General features: G+C 45.3%; 1 protein-coding gene across 1 annotated transcript; it reads left to right on the forward strand.

The window, feature by feature from the left end:
• The first annotated feature begins 566 nt into the window (after positions 1–566).
• LOC139229702 (zinc-binding protein A33-like) lies at positions 567–26,282 on the forward strand. Its single transcript, XM_070861233.1, has 6 exons — positions 567–1,471; positions 1,562–1,657; positions 1,749–1,982; positions 2,522–2,544; positions 2,642–2,757; positions 25,132–26,282. Exons 1-6 carry the CDS (start codon positions 1,061–1,063, stop codon positions 25,662–25,664), a joined length of 1,413 nt encoding a protein of 470 aa, XP_070717334.1. The 5' UTR covers positions 567–1,060; the 3' UTR covers positions 25,665–26,282.

A 26,282-nucleotide genomic window follows, 5' to 3' on the forward strand; every position in this document is an offset into this window, starting at 1 on the left:
ATCGGCTGGTGTAAAACTGCCGACTCACGATCGGGAGAGAGTGATGGTAAAAAAAAATCACAGGAAGGAACATGGGGCACAGAGGAGCGTACGCTGTCACAGAATCCGTCTGACTTTCCTTCCATTGAGTGCAGTAGAAATATATTGTGGGTTCTGTTACCGGCGTGAGATCCGCCGATCAGATTTTCATTCTGCTCCACGCCCATGTGATGCCTAATTCCGGATGGTAAAGACTAAAACCCCCCCAATACTGGATATGACGACAGTGATGGAACATTTTGCATCATAGCATTGCATACACAATCTATAAAATAAAAGCATTTCTTCCAAATCAACATTCATCTTTCTTCTGCCCTCCTCATTTTCCCCTCTCCCACTTCCCAGCCTCAGTAAAATGCCCGTTTGACTTCCAGTATGACGGTGGGTTCATCCCGAAACATCACAGACTTGTTTCTCTGTGTGAATGCGATTCTATTTCATCCGGATGTGAGCAGCACTTCCAGGGACTCAAAGAGTGATCTGTGACTGGGAACCGGGTCTGGATCCACCCACAGAAACAGGACAAAAGCAGTTTCAATCAGGAAGTACAGACACTGGGCGTAGCTTCCAGGCAGCTCACTGACATTTCTGGCACTTTGTGTTTTAGGGTGAGCGGCTGCGACAATTAACACGGTTCAGTTTGTTTATCTCACACCGAGTTTCACCAGAGGCTGTGTAGTCGGCAGTGAGTTCAGTCTGGAGCAACGTGCACGGGAATCTCGAGCCCCGCCCATCTCCGCCTCCTCCCTCCCTCCCTCAAATCACTCCCACCCCACGGACCTTCACCCTCCCCGCCTGGGATCATTTATTCCCCCCCGCCCTCTAACTTTGTTTGTCCTTTATACTGCTTTCGGTTTTGTCCCTCCGTGTAATCGTCGATTGGACACAGACTGGTGTACAGTAATAATTTCCTGAGTATTGCAGTGAATTTAGTCGGGAAATCGCTGAACTGAGGGTGTTGGGCAGCTCAGTCAACACAGAGACTGAGAGCGGTTTGAATCAGGAAGTGCTGAGTGTGAACATGGCTTCCAGTGAGCAGGCCCAGAGTTACAATGACGATTTAAGTTGCTCCATTTGTCTGGATTTCTTCACCGATCCGGTTTCACTGGAGTGTGGGCACAACTTCTGCCGCTACTGCATCACACAGTGTTGGGAAAAGAAGGAGATAAACTCCTGCCCGGAATGTAGAGAGGAGTTTCTGGACATAAATCTGAGAGTCAGTTGGGCCTTAGCGAATCTGGCCGAGAAAGCTCGAAAATTTTCCCTGAATCCGAAAGAGAAGGAAAGTAAACTTCACTGTGAGGAACATCAGGAAGAACTGAAGCTGTTTTGTGAAACGGACAAGAAACTGATCTGTGTGATTTGTCGAGATGCGCGGGAACACAGAGGGCACAGCTTCATGCCCATTAAAGAAGCTGTGGAAATCTACAAGGTAAAAGGGAACAGATTTGATCACCTGATTATTTTATCATATTTTCATGGTGTAACACTTACATTCTGTGATTTTCTCTCCCAATCCCAGGGTCACGTGAAATCTTCCTTAGATTCTCTCACAGAGAAGAAATCAGCGGTTCTAGAAACTGAGCGACAGCAGAAACAGAAGATTTCCGGAATTAGGGTAAATCTCCCTGAGCTGATTTTTGAAATTTGATTTGTTTTTTTAGGCTTTTATTGTGGAAAAAATGTATGTTTCACATTTCATTTGATAGGAACAGTCGCGCAGTCTGCAGACCCACATCACATCCGAGTTCGCTAAGATGCACCAGATTCTCACTGAGAAAGAGCAGCGTTTAGTCCGAGATCTCAGGGAACAAGAGGAGAAGATTCTAGAAACAATGGAGGAAAACCTTAATAAAATTCAAGAGAATTTAAATTCTATTCAGGAGATACTCTCAATGTTGCAAAAACAGATGGAGCAAAAAGACGGACTGATATTTCTGAAGGTGAGATTATATCCTGCCCATTGTAAATATCCCTTGATTCCTTTACAGTCCATAAATTTATCTATCTCAGCATTGAATATACTCAATGACCGAGCATCCACAGCTCTTTGGGCAGAGATTTCCAAAGACTCACCATCCACTGCGTGAAGAAGTTGCTCCTCGTCTCAGACTTAAAAGGCCGACCCGTTACCCTGAGACTATGAGCCCCCAGTTCTAGAATCTCCAGCCAAGAGAAACAACCTCTCAGCACCTACCCTACCAATCCCCCTCAGAATTGTATATGTTTCCATGAGATAAAGATGGTTCAGCCTTACCTGTTACTTGTACCTTCGCAGTTCTGCTATCATTCTTGTAAATCATTTTTCTATCTTCTCCTGTGCTTGTATATCCTTTCTGCAATACCATTTTCCTATCCGTGTGTCTGCAGAAGTGAGAATTTGGAATTGCTAGCAGATTGTAACAATCTGGGTATAATTTCTGCTGTCCGGATATAGACGCTCAGTCTCTGGCAACTCAGCTTTGTGTTTTATTTATTTCAGGAAGAAATGCAGCACAAGAGGAGGTATGACATGCTCTTTACTGAAACTCTGCACAGTTTGGTAAAATAACTCTGTGAAATGTTTATGGTCAATTTGTAATCAATTGTTTGATATTTGCAGGATTGGGGAGGACAGAAATGAACTGAAATTAATACTTGCCTCCCTGTCTCTGGAGAAATTCAATGGTCGTTTACCGTACGCGGTGTGGAGAGAAATGATGGACACCATTAACCCCGGTAATACTCATATACATTCCTTTGTCCTGATTTATATCTCATAATTTGATTCATTATAAATAAAAATACCACAGAGAGAATCTTTTAGTACTAGGTAGTTGCAGAGGAACGCCGTTAAAAGCGGCCTGATTGTAATTCATGAGTTATTCAAGCACCAAATCCATCTTCTAAAAAGCAAACTGTTGCACTGGTCAGCTGAAAATGTCAGCTCCCCGAACATGACCAATACCGGGACCCTCGGATCAACCACAGACTCCAGAACCCAGCGATAATTTGCACACTTCAGCGAGAGGAACCACAGCCCTTCCCAGCTGAACCTTTCCTCTTCTACAATACTCACCCTCCTGATGCAGCTCCACCTTGTCCATGACCAAAGTGGGGACAGGAAGCCTGGGAATGAGGCTTTGTCTGCCTGTTGAGAGAGGAGTGGCGAGGGGTGTGGAGTCAGCTGGTGCTCACTGTGGACGTGGGAACATACACTGGATTGCAATCACTTCCTGAAAGTGTCACCAAGGCTTATTCACTCAATGGTCTTCAGGAACCATTCCACTCACCCTAGATAAATGTATTTTATACATCCAGGGCGAGTATCAAGGTAGAGGTATGACAGTGGTGCATCACATCCAATAACCGCTGGTGTTTTGTCTCCACATGCGGCCCCCTATAAAGCCTGTCTGTTTGCATGGACCAGGCCAGAGATATCTGGAGGGTAAGATCTTGGCCAATATTTTCTAGTCAGCACTGAGGAGGGATTCAGTTTCCTATGATGAGCAATGGAGCTGACCTTTTTGTTCATGTGTATTAACATGATAGTGATGAAGTTAATTGTGTCTGTGTCTTTCTCTCCAGCACATGGTGTAGGGGTTTCAGTAGGAGCAGAGTAAGCTCCGTGAGTGGGGCCTTATAAAACCTGGTAGGGAAGCTATTAGTTGGTGTGGGACCAGGTAATTACTTTTCCCCCAAATTGCTCCATCTGCTTGTCGTAGTGTCCTGTGTCCACTGGGAGTTTGTCCCGTTGGGACTGAAGAGCACAGTTTAGGTCTCCACGCATGGCCATCGTGCTCTGCAGTCTGTTGAGATTTGTGGATATAATTGTGTTGATGTGCTGTAGTCAAGGTGATGTTCGTTTGCTGTGTCCAGGGTGTGTTTCCCTGTTCGATGGGGAGAGGGGCGTGTCTCCAAATCTGGGGGATCCCGTTGGTTCCAGTTTTGCTTGTGTTCCTGTGCAAGCTGTTAGACAGATTGAGTTGTTGGCCCCAGATTCTTTATCCCCTTGCTTCTATACTTAAATCCCTTGAATTCTTTATTCTCTTCCCTTTCTTCCCTTTTCCCCTGTCGTAGCTCCTTTCCTCCATCCCTCTGCTGGATGTGGTATTTTCCTGTTTGGTTTTGCTCTCGAAACATTGGCTTTTTACAGAATATCCATATCCAGACCCCTTCAAACAAGCTTGAAAACTAGGAAATATATAGAACGGTTTAATCCTCATTAATCATTAGAAACCATCCACTGCATGAAGTTACTGGTACACACAGATCATACAGTGAATTAAATTACTGGTACAGAAAGATCATACAGTGATCGTGATTACTGGTACACACAGATTAGACAGTGACCGTGAGATTACTGGTACACACAGATCAGACAGTGACGATGAGATTACTGGTACACACAGATCATACCATGACTGAGATTACTGGTACACAGATTATACAGTGACTGTGAGATTACTGGTACACAAAGAGCATACAGTGAATTAAATTACTGGTACAGAAAGATCATACAGTGACTGAGATTACTGGTACATTTGACAAGATGCCACATAAAAGGTTACTGCACAAGATAAAAGTTCAAGTGTTTGGGGGTTATATATTTGCATGGATAGAGGATTGGCTAACGAACAGAAAACAGAGAGTCGGGATAATAGTTCTTTCTCGGGTTGGCAATCAGTCATTAGTGGGGTGCCGCAGGGACCAGTGCTGGGAACCCAACTATTTACAATCTATATTAATGACTTCACTGAAGGGACCAAGTGTAAGGTAGCCAAGTTTGCTGACGATACAAAGATGGTAGGAAAAGCAATACGTGAGGAGGACACAAAAAACCTTCACAAGGACATAGACAGGATAAGAAATTGGCAGATGGAGTATAATGTTGGAAAGTGTTAGGTTATGCACTTTGGCAGTAAAAATCGAAGAGCAAGTTATTACTTAAATGGAGAAAAATTGCAAAGTGCTCCAGTACAGCGGGACCTGAAGGTTCATATATTTGCTTTGGAGGCAGTTCAGAGAAGGTTCATTAGATTGATTCTAGAGATGAGGGGATGGACATTATGAGGAAAGGTTGAGTAGGTTGGGCCTCAACTCATTGGAATTCAGAAGAATGAGGTGTGACCTTATCGAAACATATAAGATTGGGAGTTGGCTTGACAAGGTGGATGCAGAGAGACTGTTTCCACTGATAGGGGAGACTAGAACTAGGGGGCATAATCTTAGAATAAGGGGCTTAAAACTGAGATGAGGAAGAATTTCTTCTCAGGGTTGAACATCTGTGGAATTCGCTGCCTCAGAGAGCTGTGGAAGCTGGGTCATTGAATAACTTTAAGACAGAGATAGACAGTTTCTTAAACGATAATGGAATAAGGTATTATGGGGAGCGGGCAGGGAAATGGACCTGAGTCCATGATCGGATCAGCCATGATCGTGTTAAATGGCGGAGCAGGCTCAAGGAGGCATATGGCCTACTCCTGCTCCTACTTCTTATGCTCTTATGTTCTTGTGTACACAAAGAAACATACAAAATAGGTGCAGGAGTAGACCATTCGGCCCTTCGGGCCTGCACCACCATTCAACAAGATCATGGCTGATCATTCCTTCAGTACCCCTTTCCTGCTTTTTCTCCATATCCCTTGATCCCCTTAGCCGTAAGGGCCATATCTAACTCCCTCTTAAATATATCCAATGAAGTGACATTAACAACTCTCTGTGGCAAGGAATTCCACAGGTTAACAACTCTCTGAGTAAAGAAGTTTCTCCTCATCTCAGTCCTAAATGGCATACCCCTTATCCTAAGACTATGTCCCCTGGTTCTGGCCTTCCCCAGTATCGGGAACATTCTTCCTGCATCTAACCTGTCCAGTCCCGTCAGAATCTTATATGTTTCTAGGAGATCCCCTCTCATCCTTCTAAACACCAGTGAGTAAAGGCTCAGTTGATTCAGTCTCTCCTCATACGACAGTCCAGCCATCCCTGGAATCAGTCTGGTGAACCTTCGCTGCACTCCCTCAATAGAAAGAATGTCCTTCCTCAGATAAGGAGACCAAAACTGAACACAATATTCCAGGTGAGGCCTCACTAAGGCCCTGTACAACTGCAGTAAGATCTCCCTGCTCCTATACTCAAATCCCCTAGCTATGAAGGCCAACATACCATTTGCTTTCTTCACCGCCTGCTGTACCTGCATGCCCACTTTCAGTGACTGATGTATCATAACACCCAGGTCTCGTTGCACCTCCCCTTTTCCTAATCTGCCGCCATTCAGATAATATTCTGCCTTTGTGTTTTTGCCCCCCAAAATGGATAACCTCACATTTATCCACATTATACGGCATCTGCCATGATTTGCCCACTCACCTAACCTATCCAAGTCACCCTGCAGCCTCTTAGTGTCCTCCTCACAGCTCACACTGCCACCCAGTTTAGTGTCAACCACAAACTTGGAGATATTACACTCAATTCCTTCATCTAAATCGTTAATGTATATTGTAAAGAGCTGGGGTCCCAGCACCGAGCCCTGCTGCACTCCACTAGTCACTGCCTGCCATTCTGACAAGGACCCGTTTATCCCGACTCTCTGCTTCCTGTCTGGCAACGAGTTCTCTATCTACGTCAATACATTACCCCCAATACTATGCGCTTTGATTTTGCACACCAATCTCTTGTGCGGGACCTTGTCAAAAGCCTATTGAAAGTCCAAATACACCATATCCACTGGTTCTCCCTTGTCCACTCTGCTAGTTACATCCTCAAAAAATTCGAGAAGATTCGTCAAGCATGATTTCCCTTTCATAAATCCGTGCTGACTTGGTCCGATCCTGTCACTGCTTTCCAAATGTGCTGCTATTTCATCCTTAATGATTGATTCCAACATTTTCCTCACGACTGATGTCAGGCTAACCGGCTATAATTATCCGTTTTCTCTTTCCCTCCTTTTTTAAACAGTGGTGTTACATTAGTTACCCTCCAGTCCATAGGAACTGATCCAGATTCGATAGACTGTTGGAAAATGATCACCAGTACATCCACTATTTCTAGGGCCACTTCCTTCAATACTCTGGGATGCAGACTATCAGGCCCCGGGGATTTATCGGCCTTTAATCCCATCAATTTCCCTAACACAATTTCCCGCCTAATAAGGATATTCTTCAGTTCCTCTTTCACACTAGACTCACTGTCCCCTCGTACATTCGGAAGGTTATTTGTGTCTTCGTTCATGAAGACAGGACTGAAGTATTGGTTCACTTGGTCTGCCATTTCTTTGTTCTCCATTATAAATTCACCTGAATCCGACAGCAAGGGACCTATGTTTGTCTTCACTAATCTTTTTCTCATCACATATTTATAGAAGCTTTTGCAGTCAGTTTTTATGTTCCCTGCTAGCTTCCTCTCGTACTCTATTTCCCCCCTCTTAATTAAACTCTTCGTCCTCCTCTGTTGAATTCTAAATTTCTCCCAATCCTCAGGTTTGTTGCTTTTTTTAGCCAATTTATATGCCTCTTCCTTGGTTTTAACACTATCCTTAATTTCCCTTGTTAGCCATGGTTGAACCACCTTCCCCGTTTTATTTTTACTCCAGACAGGGATGTACAATTGCTGAAGTTCATCCATGTATCTTTAAATGTTTGCCATTGCTTATCCACCGTCAACCCTTTAAGTATCCTTTGCCAGTCTATTCTAGCCATTTCACACCTCATACCGTTGAAGTTACCTTTCCTTAAGTTCAGGACCCTAATTTCCGAATTAACTTTGTCACTCTCCATCTTAATGAAGAATATTACCATATTATGGTCACTCTTCCCCAAGGGGCCTTGCACAACTAGATTGCTAATTAGTCCCTTCTCATTACACATCACCCAGTCTCGGATGGCCAGCTCTCTGGTTGGTTCCTCGACATATTGGTCGAGAAAACCATCCCTAATACACTCCAGGAAATCTTCCTCCACCGCATTGCTACCAGTTTGGTTAGCCCAATCAATATGTAGATTAAAATCGCCCATGATTACTGCTGTACCTTTATTCCACACCTTCCTTATTTCTTGTTTGATGCGGTTCCCAACCTCACTACTATTATTTGGTGGCCTGTACACAACTCCCACTAACGTGTTCTGCCCTTTGGTATTCTGTAGCTCCACCCATACCGATTCCACATCATCCAAGCTAATGTCCTTCCTTACAATTGCATTAATTTCCTCTTTAACCAGCAACGCCACCCCGCCTCCTTTTCCTTTCTGTCTATCCTTCCTAAATGCTGAATACCCTTGGATGTTGAGTTATAATCAGGATGTTGAGTTCCCAGCCTTGGTCCCCCTGGAGCCATGTCTCCGTGATGCCAATCACATCCGTTAACTGCTATCTGCGCAGTTAATTCATCCACCTTATTCCGAATACTCCTCGCATTGAGGCACAGAGCCTTCAGGCTTGTCTTTTTAACACAATTTGACCCTTTAGAATGTTGCTGTAATGTGGCCCTTTTTGTTTTTTGCCTTAGGTTTCTCTGCGCTCTACTTTTACTATTCTCCTTTCTATCTTATGCTTTTGACTCCATTTTATTTCCCTTTGTCTCCCTGCAGAGGTTCCCATCCCCCTGCCATATTAGTTTAACTCCTCCCCAACAGCACTTGCAAACACTCCCCCTAGGACATTGGTTTTGGTCCTGCCCAGGTGCAGACCGTCCGGTTTGTACTGGTCCCACCTTCCCTAGAACCGGTTCCAATGCCCCAGGAATTTGAATCCCTCCCTGCTGCACCACTGCTCAAGCCAAGTATTCATCTAAGCTATCCTACGATTCCTACTCTGACTAGCACGTGGCACTGGTAGCAATCCTGAGATTACTACTTTTGAGGTCCTACTTTTTAATTTAACTCCTAGCTCCCTAAATTCGTCTCGTAGGATCTCATCCCGTTTTTTACCTATATCGCTGGTACCAATGTGCACCACGACAACTGGCTGTTCACCCTTTTCAGAATGTCCTGCACCCGCTCCGAGACATCCTTGACTCTTGCACCAGGGAGGCAACATACCATCCTGGAGTCTTGGTTGCGGCCGCAGAAACACCTATCTATTCCCCTTACAATTGAATCCTGTATCACTATCGCTCTCCCACTCTTTTTCCTTCCCTCCTGTGCAGCATAACCACCCACAGTGCCATGAACTTGGCTGCTGCTGCCCTCCCTTGATGAGTCATCCCCCTCAATAGTACTCAAGCAGTGTATCAGTTTTGCAGGGGGATGACCGCAGGGGATCCCTGCACTACCTTCTTTGCACTGGTCTTCCATTCCCTATCTGGCTGTGTACCTTTTTCCTGCGGTAAGACCAACTCGCTAAACGGGCTATTCACATCATTCTCAGCATCGTGGATGCTCCAAAGTGAATCCACCCGCAGCTTCAATGCCGCACTGTGGTCCGTCAGGAGCTGGAGGCGGGTACACTTCACGCACACATAGTCGTCAGGGACATCGGAAGCGTCCCTGACTTCCCATATAGTACAGGAGGAGCATAACACGTGCCCAAGCTCTCCTGCCATGTCTTACCCTTAGATTAACCTAAATTGGGCAACAACAATGTTAAAAGGTTAGCTACTGATAAAGAAATGAAAAAGAAAAACTACTTACCAATCATCAGCCAATCACTTACCCCGTTGGCTGTGGCGTCACCTTTCAATTTGTCTCTCCTTTTTTGCCGCCTTTCCCTGCTGCAGCTGCACAAGCACGCCTCTCCGACGCAGTTACTGGGCCTTTTGTAGGCTGCTCGCCTGGCGCTCCACCTCTGACTCCCCGCTGGCCTTGTCGAAATCTCGACCTCCGAAAAGAATGACTCCGACACTTACAGCTCCGGCAGAAGTTTCTTTAATTTACTTGCTAGCAAGGGGCAGGTCACACTCAGTCAAGGGCTAAGTGAACACCTCCGAAATGGTACAGTTTCACGAGATATTGATACAGTAAAACCCAAGTTATGGCCTCTCGCTGTTATTGGCTCTGTCTCGCAGTCAGTGAATACAGATAAAGAGTTAATTACTACATCCTTGTCCTGACATGGTTTCCAGATATTTCCTTTTGTCAGGGTTATTAGTTGGCCAGCCGGCCATTACTCCATGAGAGTGTGGTAATGAGCTATTACCTGTCTTGCATTGTGTCAGGATTGTTCAGTTTCCTAGTCAGTTATCTGTTTGCATCAAATGGATGAGGTCTCTACAAGAGATAATGGCTGGTGGTTTGAGTACTTCGAAAAGGGTGGGGGTGGCATAGAACTTGTGTCGTATAGACAATAGGAGAGCACCATGGGGGGGTACTTGTCTCAACATGACTTGTCTCCTAGCTGTCTGATGGCCATCAGCCATCTCAAACCAGGTTTAGCTGTTTATGCAAGCTGACTGTTTTTATGCAGCAAGTTCTGGAAGGACCAGGACTCCATTTTGTTATATATATATTGCAAAGGGCACACAAATACCGTATGGTATCAGCTTAGATAAAAATACATTTCCACATTCCCCCATTTTGTTCTTCACAAGACAACTTAATCCATTCTGATCTTGTACAGTCTCTCCATTTCCATTTCCACACAAGAGCCTTCAGCAGTTGTTGCTACCATAACTCTAGCCGTGGTCTCGGTAGGTAACATAGTTTTTCCCACCCTGGCACAGCAACACTTAACGACGACAAATAATAGATACAGGGCGAAGACTATCATCAGGAATATGATCAAACCCTGTACCACAGATTTCCCTAGGGATCCCAACCATCCCGATGCCCAACCCCACAAGGTGATACCGTCCTGGCCAACTGTCTGTTTATACTCTATTACCTTTTTCCTGATGTATTCAGCTAGACTGCCGATTTCTTCTGATTTATCTGGGATATATGTACAGCATTCTTCACCTATTAATGCGCATGTCCCTCCCTCCTTGGCTAGGAGATAATCTAAGGCCATACGATTTTGGAGAGCCACTGTTCGAATAGCTACCATTTCATCATTTACCCCTTCAAAGGCTTGGGAAGTTGCGTTGGCTACTGATTCGACTAAGTTAGCCAGTTCCCGTAACTGCCATTCGGTTGAAGATATTCCATAGGGTGGCACCATTACCTTGAATATTTCATTTAGCCATGTCAAATCCCGTTTAAATCTATGACTTCCATAGGCATCCCTTAGAGTCTTTATTGATCTGATAAAGGGTACCACATATCCTAAGTAACAGGACCCTGTCCAGTTGGCTGGTAACCATGGGTAGGCTTTATGGCCACAATTAAAGTAGGTGCAATTATAGAACGTCAGCTCCTGGTCCTTTCGCGCCATCCATACTCGAGTGGTCTCACCTTCCCACTCTTCACCTGGGGCTTTGTTATGGACCATTGTCCAGCCAACGGTTGCTATCTTTCTCCCATCAGTGGGATTAGTTGTGGCTTGCCATTTAGTCATTTGGGAACACTTGCTGCGTCCCATTTCTGGTCCTTTAGTCTCATTACTCACTAGGCATATTATACCTTCAGGATTTCCTATTCTGGGAGTAATGTTTAGGAAGGGAGGCTGACGGTTATTATCATAATTGGGCTGGTACCATCCCTGGAAGGCTGTAAGTTTATACCCTGCCGACCTCCATTCTGTTTGCTCCTTCGTTTCTGGCCCCTTAGTTAGATTTGTCCTATTCTACCATTTCTGATTCGTTAAAGGGGACCGATCTCAGGGGAATACCCCCTTCGGAGTGGACAGGTACATGGGAACATATCCAACAACTCGACAAGTTTCTTTCTTAAGCATATGACTCAGTGCCATAAATACGTTTACTTGCAGTTCCCTTCGGTGGCGGGTCTGTACCCTTGGTGTAATCAATAATGCAAAGTAAAACCCTGTCAAGCCCAGCACCATCAGTCCCCATAGTCCATACAGCTCCTTATTCAGTCTTCCTTTTTCTGTTCCTCTGGTTCCTTCTTCCCTTTTCTGTTCCTCTGGTTCCTTCTTCCCTTCCTCCTGGTCGGGTGCCCGTTTGCAATGGGATGCATGGATCCATGTTGGTCTTTCCTTTACCTTGATTGCAGTATTGGTCGCCAGCAAGACCTGGTATGGTCCTTCGAATATTGGCTGTAGACTGCTTTTTCTTTTAAAAATCTTGATGTAAACGAATTCCCCTGGCTCCAGGTTATGACACTTCCCTTCCGCTGGCTTGACTTGAGCTTCCTTTACCTGTGAATGAAAGCTGGAAATACATTTGGTTAGTGCAATACAATAATTCAACATATTTTCCTCCATTTTGTGGATGTCCATTTGTTTTGCAGTAAATTGTGCTGTAAAAGGTAGTCGTTGGGGACGTCCCATAACTATCTCATGCGGTGACAGGCCTGTTGTTCTGTTGGTTGCAGATCGCATTACCATCAAAGCTAAGGGCAGCAGTTCTGTCCATTTCAGTCCAGTGTCATTGCATAGTTTTGCCAGCTTATTTTTAAACATTCCATTATATCTTTCAACAAGTCCAGCTGATTGTGGATGATAACTGCAATGAAAACGTTGATTAATCTGCAAAGCTTTACACATTTCTCTTATAACAGTTCCTGTGAAATGTGACCCGTTATCACTAGAAAGCTTAGCAGGGATTCCGAAGCGCGGTACGATTTCCTTTAACAAAGATTTAGCAACAGTAGTGGCATCGGCCTTTTTACATGGAAAGGCTTCAATCCATCTAGAGAACACATCTACAATAATTAATACATACTTGAATCCCATACACATAGGTTATTCAATAAAATCCATTTGTAAATGTACAAAAGGCCCGACTGGATTTGGGTGGGAGGCAGACTCTACTTTTTCCGTCTTACCCGGATTCATTGTCTGACAGGTAACACAATTTTCACAGATTTGTTCTGCAATTGCTGAAATACCTGGTGCATACCAAGTTGCAAAAATATAATCTGCCATTCCCCCTTTGCCGGCACGTGTGAACGTATGAACACATCGGGCAATCCATGGAAGTAAGGATCTAGGGGCCACCACGCGGCCGTCGTGGTGAACCCATATTCCCTCTGGATTTTTATAACATTGATCCTTCGTCCAGGTCACCACCACCTCCGTACTGGCCTGTGTCTGAAAAATCAGCACGTCATTAATAGTGGGTGGCGGGTCTGAGCAATTATAAGGTTCGGATTTGATAACAGTTCAACTTCATATTTAGTGGTTCTTGCGGAGGTTAGGTGTTGGGTGGCTCATTTAGTAAGTAAGATCTCGACAGAATGTGGGATATACAAAATGGTCTGATAATTTAGGGTTATTGCCTGAGCCTGTCGCATCGCATAATAAGCTGCTGCCAGCGAAGGAAGACATCCTGGAAGTCCGCGTGCCACTGGGTCTAGTTGGGTACTGAAATACGCTACCGGTCGCTGCCTGTCCCCATGTAACTGAGTCAAAACAGATTGTGCAAAACCCGACTTGTGATGCACAAATAAGTTGAATAGCTTAGTGTAATCTGGTAATCCCAAGGCTGGTGCTGAAGTGAGGGGCTGCTTAAGACTCTGGAAAGCATTCCGTGATACTTCATTCCAAATCCTTCTTTAAGCATTGTGAGAATATAGTAGATTCATTCACAGCTCGTAGGTCTTGGACAAACTTCCATTTGTCACTATTGGGCTTCTGAACCGGAAGAATCGGTGTGTTACACGGACTTCTCATTTATGCTTATAGTGATTCACAGATCACAGAATGTAAAGTACTTGTTTTTTAATTTTATTAAAAGGCTTCCAAACCCAAGATTTTTCCAATACACCCAAAATGTTGATCAAGGAGATCACCTGAAATATCTCAAAATCCCAATTCAGATATTGTACTGCCACTCTTTATCTAAAAAAAATCCTCTTCCTGAGCTAGAAGCTTTTGTACCAAGATTTTACACCAAGGACAATGAGAGTGTACTCCCCCAGCCTGCACCTCGAGAGACCCACAAAGGCTTTTTTTAAAAAAAAAGGCATTACAACTTCCCAAGGCATTACAACTTTTAACCACCGGGACCATGTCTCAACAAACCTATCCTTTGTGCATTTCCTAGCTCCATAACTTCTCATCCGAATAAATCCACACCTGCGCTTCTAACTTAAAATGTCTTAAACTTCCCATATACAGGACAACACTATGAAGGGTTAAAAAACTTCACTTTGTTTGAAGAAGTGGGTGGAGCTAAAACAAACAGGCAGCTCCACAACCTTTCCAAACAGGTTTCCAGACACAAGAAAAAAAACACAGAAGCACTCTTATTCAAAGACATTCACGAAAGTCTCTCTCCATTCAATAAAGCTTTTTTTTTTGGCTAGCTTTATTTTTTTTTGAATCCATAAGTCACTATCAGGTTCACTTTTTTTTTTACATTTGATTTACTTCCTCTGTTAATTTTACATGGCTTGAAGAATCGGAACCCAGGCCTTTTCTATTACTTTCCTTTTTTTTTCCTCTTCTACCTGGATCTCTGTTTATAAGACACTCCTCTAGACATGTTGTTCTCTCTAAATTAAATGAACCATCGGGTGGAAATGGCCTGTTTTCACCCTTAGTCCATTTTACCCATTCTCTTAGGTGGTCAATTGAAGACTGACCACAATTCTGGAGCATAAAATGGGCTGGGGTCCCTTTTGGTGGTGGTTTACTTGCTCCAGCCCCCATTCTGGATGATTAAGATTTTCCACAGTTTCTGATCTCACAATCCTTTCGGCCAACCGAGTTCTCTACGCCCACTTCTTCTGGCCGTTACGTGGCCTGAAAAGGCTCTTAATTCGGGCTCAGTCTGGGTGTGTGAGATATGTTGGCACGAACCAACCGTAGTTGATCAATCAGTTACTGTTTCTTTTCTTAATCAATCCTTGTTTTTTTTTTCCCGAATCACAATTTTCCCTAGTGACTCTTCCCGTTTCTCTAATGGCAATGTCGCACAAAGGTATTGCACACAACAGTATAACAAGGACAGCTAGGACAAACAATATTCACGCGAGTACACAAATCATAACCTTACGCTCTAAACAAATAATCAATCTAAACAAATAGTCAATTCTCAGTCTGCGTTGTACGCCACTACAGACCGAGTCCTTAACTTATCCTAATAAAACTTATAAAACTGATAAAACTTATGGTTCCATACCCTAACTCTTATCACATAAGAACCTTTGATCGATTGCGCTTCTCTTTTTTTTCCTACTCTTATCACATAAGAACCTTTTCCTAATTAAAAACAATAAAATCTTATCACATAAGAACCTTCGATCGATTAGCGCTTTTTTTCCCCTAATCTTATCACATAACAACCTTCAGGAACCTTTTTCGATCGACTAGCGTTGTTTCTACCTTACCTACTGAAACCTTCCCCGGGCTGTTTCGAGATTTTTTTCAGAATCCGTTCTCTTCTGCTTGCGAGCTGAGAAAGAAGTGGTTATAAAAAAATAACTTTAGCTTTTAAATGTCGAGTCTTGTAGATTGCAGTACCTCCCCTGTGGACAACAGATTACATATGTGATTCAACAGTGAAGAAACCTCTTGCGAGCAAAAGGCTCACCTTGTTTTGGCCACTGAAGCCTTTCACTGGAGAGGCACTATGCCTGTATCCGTTTTGCTCACAGGACAGAGAGTATGCATCTCGGTGGAACTGCCAAGAAGTAACTGTCGAAATCTCGACCTCCGAAAAGAATGACTCCGACACTTACAGCTCCGGCAGAAGTTTCTTTAATTTACTTGCTAGCAAGGGGCAGGTCACACTCAGTCAAGGGCTAAGTGAACACCTCTGCAATGGTACAGTTTCACGAGATATTGATACAGTAAAACCCAAGTTATGGCCATTACTCCATGAGAGTGTGGTAATGAGCTATTACCTGTCTTGCATTGTGTCAGGATTGTTCAGTTTCCTAGTCAGTTATCTGTTTGCATCAAATGGATGAGGTCTCTACAAGAGATAATGGCTGGTGGTTTGAGTACTTCGAAAAGGGTGGGGTGGCATAGAACTTGTGTCGTATAGACAATAGGAGAGCACCATGGGGGGGTACTTGTCTCAACATGACTTGTCTCCTAGCTGTCTGATGGCCATCAGCCATCTCAAACCAGGTTTAGCTGTTTATGCAAGCTGACTGTTTTTATTCAGAAATTTCTGGAAGGACCAGGACTCCATTTTGTTATATATATATTGCAATGGGCACACAAATACCGTATGGTATCAGCTTAGATAAAAATACATTTCCACAGCCTCTCCGACAATGTTGCTGGGCCTTTTGTAGGCCGCTCGCCTGGCAATCCGCCTCCAACTCCCCGCTGGCCCCTCTGACGCTGTTGCTGGGCCAGATCATACAATGACTGAGATTACTGGTACACACAGATCATACAATGACTGTGAGATTACTGGTACACATAGATCATACAGTGACTGAGATTACTGGTATACACAGATCATACAGTGACTGAGACTCCGAGTAGATGGAGATTATATAACTTTAAGTTTCCTTCTTCGCCTTTTAAATTGCCGTCTCAGCAGCTTTTCCGGTCTCCCCAATTCCCTGTTTTTTTCCCTTTGCTGAGTTCCCAGATTCCTGGTTTCTAGCTCCTTGGCCGCCTTTTCCCCTCTCTATTATTTTATGCGTTTCCAAATGTTCTCTTATTCTCTGTGCTTCTAAATGTTTCCCTTCCCTTACTTCACTACACTGTGCACAGAATTGGACTGCATAGCCTGACCAGTGCTTCCCTTTGTCTAATGCAACCTTTCCCAGAGACACTTGGCTCTGGACCCTCTCTATCGCCTTCTGATATGAGTCTGCTTCTGGACTCAGCAGAAACGGTACTAAATCAGTTCCACATCATTTTTTCAACTCTTTATCCGTGCCATGCTCAACTTCTGTCAACATGTAATTCATAACAATCTTACAGTCCCTGTCTCTTACCTCAGTCTCTGGAATTCCATTAATTCTCTCAGCTTTTCTCAAAGAGTGACTGTCGCTTTGCTGATGAGGCTTGTTAAAGTCTGCATTTCTCCTTTCTTCCATTTCAATATCTAACCGGGTCTACCCAAGGCACATTACATTAGTTTATTAGCATGATTATTCCAGAATTGGTGTGCGTTGACTAACAGTTACAGAATAAAAACTTAAACCTTCAACTAATAATGCTAATTTAATTTCATCCATGTTTTTCTAACAAGGTATTTCTAACTTGTTACTATTACCACAGGTAGGTCGCAGTGTCCTACACTCCCCCGAAGATTGACTGACTGACTAGGCCGCGCTAATCACCCCAGTCCTAGGATCCTGCCTTCACCGAATAGTTTATCAAATAATCATCTGTCAATCAACCTCCTGACTAAGCTCACCAATTTATAAGATCCCAGAGAGACCCTGGTTCCAAATGATTCGAGGTGGGCCCGTATTGGGGACAGTAATATAACTTTATTCAACTCAAGCAGGACTTAATACATTACAGTATTTGAGCAGCAGTTTACAGAGTATAATTGAGACTTATATTACCACTTATACTCTGGATAGAAGCCACAACCATGTGGAAAGTGCACCCTGTGTCTCTTGTCTCTCATCTCTCCTCGTCTCCCGGGTGCCTCCTTGATCCTTCCTGAATTATTCTTCTCTGGAAATCTTCTACTCCTGAAATCCTCTACAATTTGTGGCTGTTATGTCTCCCTCATCATACCCTTACTGTCTTTCAAAACCTGTGCAGTCCTCTGAACCAATCACTGGCTGACACCCAGTCCCAAAATCAAATCATAAAGATGCCACGTTCGTCGAACTCTGGCTTACGCAGCATTTTAGTCTGATGGCATGCTTACATCATCTGTTTTTGACCATCAAGACTCATATCTGGATAGTTATGGCAATACAAAAGGGCTATGTCTCCGTAGGTTGAGATATGGCCCTTGCTGTTGGACTTTGTGTTTATAATTCACTGTGGATGTTATAACATTGCAGCACAATATACCTAACCTTGGTTCCCAGGCTAATTGCAGTCTAGTCGACCATGGCAATCTCTTTTACCCCAGGTTATTTGGTTGCAGCTTAGTGACAGATTTTTAAGCATAAGAAAAATGGGTTACATTTTATACATGATTCAGGATTTCATTTCATACAGTTAATGATTACAAACTTCTACATTTAATCTTTACATACGATTATGGATCTACTGATGATTATAAATTATTAAAGGTTATACGATCTCAATACATGTATTCAAAAATACAACAACATGTAATTCATAACAATCTTACAGTCCCTGTCTCTTACCTCAGTCTCTGGAATTCCATTAATTCTCTCAGCTTTTCTCAAAGAGTGACTGTCGCTTTGCTGATGAGGCTTGTTAAAGTCTGTATTTCTCCTTTCTTCCATTTCAATATCTAACCGGGTCGACCCAAGGCACATTACATTAGTTTATTAGCATGATTATTCCAGAATCAGTGTGCGTTGACTAACAGTTACAGAATAAAAACTTAAACCTTCAACTAATAATGCTAATTTAATTTCATCCATGTTAGCTAGTGGGAATCTGAAATGGGAATTTCTCAGGATCCTTACACTGGTACAGACAGATACTAACGGGAGGACTTATCAGGAAAAGTTTAAGCGTGTAGTTCTCATCTCCTTCCACTGGTCGAAGCTAGCAGTCCCAGGCCCTCTGAGCTTTTGTGTGTTGTACCATTTATTGACCCGTCTATAAACCTGGCCACACCCCCAGATCGGGATAATCAGCATGGCCAGTTTCTGCCCATTGTGTCAGTTTGAGGAGGCTCTTCAAATTGAACCCATTTTTTTAGGGGCACAGGTTTTAATAGTTTTTAAATATAAAATAATATGTAATTAACTAAGAAACTGATTAGTGTACGTCATTAAACCAGTAAATTGTTCAGAACAATTTTTAAAGTAAATTTCAGTGAATTGAAATCAGATTACTCACAGGTGAAGGACTAAACACTCTTAATAAAATGCTGATTTTGTGTGATCATAGAATGATACAGCACAGAAGGAGGGCATTCGGCCCATCGGACCTGTGCCAGCTCTTTGGTAGAGCATTCCAATTAATCCCTGTCCCCTGCTCTTTCCCCCAGCACTGTAAAACATTATCTTTGGAATGTTACCACTGAATCTGCTTCCACCGCCCTTTCAGGCAGTGTGTTCCCGATCACAACAACTTGCTGTGTAAAAGAATGTTTCCCCATGTCATCTCTGGTTCTTTTGCCAATCACCTTAAATCTGTGTCCTCTGGTTACCGACCCTTCTGCGACTGAAATCAGTTTCTCCTTATTTACTCTATCAAAACCATTCATGATTTTGTACACCTCTATCAAATCTCCTCTTCACCTTCTCTGTTCTAAGGAGAACACCCCTAGTTTCTCCAGTCTCCCCACATAACTGAAGTCCTGCATCCTTTCTGGCGTAAAAATAAAAAAGGGAAGGTGGCTCAACCATGGCTATCAAGGGAAATCAGGGATAGTATTAAAGCCAAGGAAGTGGCAAACAAATTGGCCAGAAATAGCAGCGAACCCGGGGACTGGGAGAAATTTAGAACTCAGCAGAGGAGGACAGGGAAAATAGAGTACAAGCGGAAGCTTGCGGGGAACGTTAGAATGGACTGCAAAAGCTTCTATAGATACGTAAAGAGAAAAAGGTTAGTAAAGACAAACGTAGGTCCCCTGCAGACAGAATCAGGGCAAGTCATAACTGGGAACAAAGAAATGGCAGACCAATTGAACAAGTATTTTGGTTCGGTATTCACTAAGGAGGACACAAACAACCTTCCGGATATAAAAGGGGTCAGAGGGTCTAGTAAGAAGGAGAAACTGAGGGAAATCCTTATTAGTCGGGAAATTGTGTTGGGGAAATTGTTGGGATTGAAGGCCGATAAATCCCCAGGGCCTGATGGTCTGCATCCCAGAGTACTTAAGGAGGTGGCCTTGGAAATAGCGGATGCATTGACAGTCATTTTCCAACATTCCATAGACTCTGGATCAATTCCGATGGAGTGGAGGGTAGCCAATGTAACCCCACATTTTAAAAAAGGAGGGAAAGAGAAAACAGGGAATTATAGGGCCCAAGTTTCAGGCTGCGCCTAGAACGGCACAGCCCCGACCTCGACGCCCGTTTTTCACGGCGCAAAGTGCGCCTAAAAAAACTTATTGATTCTCCGGCTCCCTGCAGGTCCTCTGGAGCTGGGCGTGGGGCAGCACGAGCTGTGGGGGGCGGAGCCAGGTCCCTGTGCTGAAAACAGTGCCGGGACCTCTGCACATGCGCGCTACAGTGGGCGCGCATGTGCAGTAGCTCCAGGCGCCCAAAACTGTGTGGGAGGGGCCGAAGCACGCAGCTCCTAGTCTTGGGCCCGGCCCGTTCAGCCTCCCTCTCCTTTCTCCCCTCCCCTCCCCTCCCCTCCCCTCCCCTCCCCTCCCCTCCTCTCCCCTCCCCTCCCCTCCCCTCCCCTCCCCTCCTTCCTCCCCTCCCCTCCCCTCCCCTCCCTCCTTCCTCCCCTCCCCTCCTTCCTCCCCTCCCCTCCCCTCCCCTCCCCTCCCTCTCCCCTCCCCTCCCCTCCCCTCCCCTCCTTCCTCCCCTCCCCTCCCCTCCCCTCCTTCCCTTCTCCCTCCCCTCCTTCCCTTCTCCCTCCCCTCCTTCCCTTCTCCCTCCCCTCCTTCCCTTCTCCCTCCCCTCCTTCCCTTCTCCCTCCCCTCCTTCCCTTCTCCCTCCCCTCCTTCCCTTCTCCCTCCCCTCCTTCCCTTCTCCCTCCCTTCCTTCCCTTCTCCCTCCCCTCCTTTCCTTCTCCCTCCCCTCCTTCCCTTCTCCCTCCCCTCCTTCCCTTCTCCCTCCCCTCCTTCCCTTCTCCCTCCCCTCCCCTCCCTTCTCCCTTCCCCCATCCCTTCTCCCTTCCCCCTTCCTCCCCTCTCTCCCTTCTCCCCCTCCCTCCCTTCCCTCCCTCCCTCTCCCTCCTCCATCCCCCTCCTCCATCTCTTCTCCCCCTCCCTCCCCCTTCTCCCCCTCCCTCCCCCTCCCTCCCTTCTCCCCCTCCCTCCCTTCTCCCCCTCCCTCCCTTCTCCCCCTCCCTCCCTTCTCCCCCTCCCTCCCTTCTCCCCCTCCCTCCCTTCTCCCCCTCCCTCCCTTCTCCCCCTCCCTCCCTTCTCCCCCTCCCTCCCTTCTCCCCCTTCCTCCCTTCTCCCCCTCCCTCTCTTCTCCCCCTCCATCTCCCTCCCTTATCCCCCTCCCTCTCCTTCCCTTCTCCCCCTCCCTCTCTTCTCCCTCTCCCTCCATTCTCCCCCTCCCTCTCTCCCTCTCCCCCCCATCTCCCCCTCCCCCCCATCTCCCCCTCCCCCCCATCTCCCCCTCCCCCCCATCTCCCCCTCCCTCCCTTCTCCCCCTCCATCCATTCTCCCCCTCCCTCCCTTCTCCCCCTCCCTCCTCTCCCACCCCCCCTCCACTCCCCTCCCTCTCCCATCCCCCTCTCCTCCTCCCCTCGCTGTCAGAAACACAGACACTGACAGATAGAGAGATAGAGACACACTGGAGCAGGGGGGGGGGGGGCTGTTCCAGCATGCTGTTGGAGGGCTCCTGGTGCTGCAGTCGGTAAGTAGAAATTTTTTTATTTATTGATTTTTTTAAACATTTTTATTTTTTATTCATTTTTTTTGATTGATTTATTGGTTGATTTATTGATGTATTTATCATTTATTATTGATGATGGCTCTTTATTTGTAAAACTGAAGTGTTTAATGTTTGTAAACTTCCCTTTAACCCTCCGCCCCCCATTCCCTACGCCTGATTTGTAACCTACGCCTGATTTTCTAAGTGTAGACAAGGTTTTTCTGAGCGTACAAAAATCTACACTTACTCCATTCTAAGTTAGTTTGGAGTAAGTTTTCACTGCCTGAACTTTCAAAACGGGCGTAAGTGGCTGGACACGCCCACTTTTGGAAAAAAAATCTATTCTAAACTGAAACTGTTCTAACTGACAAGAACTGGAGCAAACTAAATGCCGAGAATTGCAATTTCTAAGATACTCCATTCTAAACCAGTTGCTCCAAAAAAACAGGAGCAACTCAAGCCGAAACTTGGCCCCATAGACCGGTCAGCCTGACATCGGTAGTGGGTAAAATGATGGAATCAATTATTAAGGATGTCATAGCAGGGCATTTGGAAAGAGGTGACATGATAGGTCCAAGTCAGCATGGATTTGTGAAAGGGAAATCATGCTTGACAAATCTTCTGAAATTTTTTGAGGATGTTTCCAGTAGAGCGGACAAGGGAGAACCAGTTGATGTGGTGTATTTGGACTTTCAGAAGGTTTTGACAAGGTCCCACACAAGAGATTAATGTGCAAAGTTAAAGCACATGGGATTGGGGGTAGTATGCTGACGTGGATTGAGAACTGGTTGTCAGACAGGAAGCAAAGAGTTGGAGTAAATGGTTACTTTTCAGATTGGCAGGTGGTGACTAGTGGGGTACCGCAAGATTCTGTGCTGGGGCCCCAGCTGTTTACACTGTATATTAATGATTTAGATGAGGGGATTAAATGCAGTATCTCCAAATTTGCAGATGAGACTAAGTTGGGTGGCAGTGTGAGCTGTGAGGAGGATGCTATGAGGCTGCAGAGTGACTTGGATAGGTTAGGTGAGTGGGAAAATGCATGGCAGATGAAGTATAATGTGGATAAATGTGAGGTTATCCACTTTGATGGTAAAAACAGAGAGACAGACTATTATCTGAATGGTGACAGATTAGGAAAAGGGGAGATGCAACGAGACCTGGGTGTCATGGTACATCAGTCATTGAAGGTTGGCATGCAGGTATAGCAGGCGGTTAAGAAAGCAAATGGCATGTTGGCCTTCATTGAGGGGATTTGAGTACAGGGGCGGGGAGGTATTACTGCAGTTGTACAGGGTCTAGGTGAGGCCACACCTGGAGTATTGTGTACAGTTTTGGTCTCCTAACTTGAGGAAGGACATTCTTGCTATTGAGGGAGTGCAGCGAAGGTTCACCAGACTGATTCCCGGGATGGCGGGACTGACATGTCAAGAAAGATTGGATCAACTGGGCTTGTATTCACTGGAGTTCGGAAGATTGAGAGGGGATCTCATAGAAACGTTTAAAATTCTGACGGGTTTAGACAGGTTAGATGCAGGAAGAATGTTCCCAATGTTGGGGAAGTCCACAACCAGGGGTCACAGTCAAAGGATAAGGGGTAAGCCATTTAGGACCGAGATGAGGAGAAACTTCTTCACCCAGAGAGTGGTGAACCTGTGGAATTCTCTACCACAGAAAGTTGTTGAGGCCAATTCACTAAATATATTCAAAAAGGAGTTAGATGTAGTCCTTACTACTAGGGGGATCAAGGGGTATGGCGAGAAAGCAAGAATGGGGTACTGAAGTTGCATGTTCAGCCATGAACTCATTGAATGGCGGTGCAGGCTGGGAGAGCCGAATGGCCTACTCCTGCACTTATTTTCCATGTTTCTATGTTTCTATCCCTGGTACCATTCCAGTAAATTTCTTCTGCACCTTCTTCAAGGCCTTGACACCCTTCCTAAAGTGCGGTGCCCAGAATTGAACACAATAATCCAGCTGAGGCCTAACCAGTGTTTTATAAAGGTTTAACATAACCCCCTTGCTCTTATACTCTATTCCTCTATTAATAATGCCCAGGATCCCATATGCTTCCTTTAACAGCCTTCTCAACTTATCCTGCCACTTCAAAGGTTTGTGTAGATACCCCCAGGTCTCTTTGTTCCTTGTTCTTTGTACCATTAATTCATGTTTCCTCCTCTTATTCTTTCTACTGAAATGTATCACTTCAGACTTCTCTGCATTAAATTGCATCTGCCATGCATCTGTCCATTTCGCCAGTCTATGTCCCCCTGAAGTCTGCTACTATCCTTCTCATTGTTTACTACATTTCTGAGTTTTGTATCATCGACAAACTTTGCAAATTTGCCCAGGTCATTAATATATATCAAAAAGAGCAGTTGCCCTAATAGGGACTCCTGGAAAACACCACTGTATACTTCCCTCCAGTCTGAAAACCAACTGTTCACCATGACTCTGCTTTCTGTCCATTCGTCAATTTTGCTGCCACTGTCCCTTTAATCCCATGGGGTTTAATTTTGCCGACAAGTCTCTTATGTGGTGCCTTGTTTGAAAAATCTATATACACATCGACCACACTTCATCATCTCTCTCCGTTACTTCATCAAAAAACTCCATCAAGTTAGACTCGAATTGCCTTTAACACATCCGTGCTGACTTTCATTTTTCAGCCCATATTTTCCAAGGTCCGCTTCATTTTGTCCCAAATCGTTGTCTCTAAATGTTTCCCCAGCAGCGTCATCAGGCTGACAGTTCTGTATTTATCCCTCTCCCCCTTTTAAAACAGCGCTGGAACATTTGCAATCCTCCACTCCTCTGGCACCAAACCCGGATCGAAGGAGCGTTGGAAGATTGTGGACGGAATCGTCGCAATGTCCACCCTTCCCCCAGTAACCGAGGATGCATCCCATCCAGACCAAGTGACCTTTCTACTTTGAGGAATCTATCTCCATGTACATACACACTCATACACACATGTACCCATCGACACTCAGGCCGATAGAGTGAATCTCCTCAGTTAGTATTCTGTTAAGGAGTATAGAAGGTGTTTAACCCCCTGGTGTTTTAACCCCAATTGTGGTGCATTAAACTGGGAACAGTATTTAGTTGTACACTGAGGCTGCAGTTCCAGCTTTTGTCCATTTTATTATTTATATCGCACAGTGTTGAGGCAGGTGGGGGTAATGTTTGATAGTTTCAGAAGCTGTGACCTCCCTCCCTGGAAGTCCCGGTGTTTTCTGCTGTTGTCAGATCCTCGTTTCCTCCTCTCGGTGCGGCTCGTTTTTTGTGTTGAGAAACAGGAAATCAGTCAGAAAGTGGGATCTCGGTGAAAGCATCTCTCCCCCGATCCCCGGCGAGTCTCTCCCCCCGATCCCCGGCGAGTCTCTCCCCCCCGATCCCCGGCGAGTCTCTCCCCCCCGATCCCCGGCGAGTCTCTTCCCCCCGATCCCCGGCGAGTCTCCCTCCCCGATCCCCGACCCCCTGCGAATCTCACTCTAGTCCCGGGGGAATCTCTCTAACTCTCTGTTTTTTCTCCCAGTCTCTGTGACCCTGGATGTGGAAACAGCGAATCCAGAGCTCGAGGTGTCTGAGGATCTGAAGAGTGTGAGACTGTACGGGACCTGGAGGGATCTCCCTGACACCGAGAAGAGGTTTATAGCCCGGCTCTGTGTGCTGGGATCGGAGGGATTCACATCGGGGAGACATTACTGGGAGGTGGAGGTGGAGGGGAATGAGCAGTGGAGTCTGGGAGTAGCCGCAGAGTCTGTGGGGAGGAAGGGAGGGATCAGACTGATCCCGGAGAATGGATTGTGGACCATCAGGCGGTACAATGATCAGTTTATTGTAAACTCCTCCCCTCCATCCCCTCTCCCTGCCGGTCAGATCCCCGGGAAGGTGGGAGTTTATCTCAGTTACGAGTCCGGGACAGTTTCATTTTACAGCGCGGACACCAAGTCCCATCTCCACACCTTCACTGGGAATAAATTCACGGAGAAACTTTATCCTTTCTTCTGGACTGGGGATGAGAACAAGTGGCTGAGAATCTGCTCCGGTTCCGATCCGGGTCTGTAAAAGGGGAGTGGCCTCAGGGCGGACCGCGTCATCCGTGATGTCACAATGACGACCTCATGCAGATAGGATCAGGAGCAGAGGTCAGGGGTCGGGAGTTAGAAAATGTAATTTCCAATTGATGCATTGTAAGATCCCAATGAGACTGTAAATGCAACCGATACAAATATAAAATGTCAGAAGGCTTAAATAAAAAGTAAAAGCCGACAGCAAGTCCATCCCAGCCCTTTCTCATCACTGCCCCGCTCCTTTGTATTAAAAAGCAGGTATAAGTTGTGCTCTGACAATGAGCACATTCCTCAGGTATTCAGCACCGCGCACCATTGGTGATGGGAAATACACAAACTGTCTCTCCTCAAGAACATGGAGGGTTTGGAAATCATCCGTTTAAAGTTTGGAATGTTCACTTTTACTGCCGTGCGGCGTGTAAAACGGGCGTCCGAACCGCTAAGGCCTGCTTTGTTCCGGGTGGTAAAAGTGAAAATTCACCCCAGAGTGTTTCACGTTCCCTTGCAGTCACTGTAGTGCCACATTCAGCCAGGAGATGGTGATGGCGAGCTGTACAAAGTTCTGTAAAGTTTTACAGTGCAATATCACCGCCTGCTGGCGGAAACCGGTACT

The sequence above is a fragment of the Pristiophorus japonicus genome, chromosome 19 (genome assembly GCF_044704955.1).
Source record: "Pristiophorus japonicus isolate sPriJap1 chromosome 19, sPriJap1.hap1, whole genome shotgun sequence".
Classification (NCBI taxonomy): domain Eukaryota; kingdom Metazoa; phylum Chordata; class Chondrichthyes; family Pristiophoridae; genus Pristiophorus; species Pristiophorus japonicus.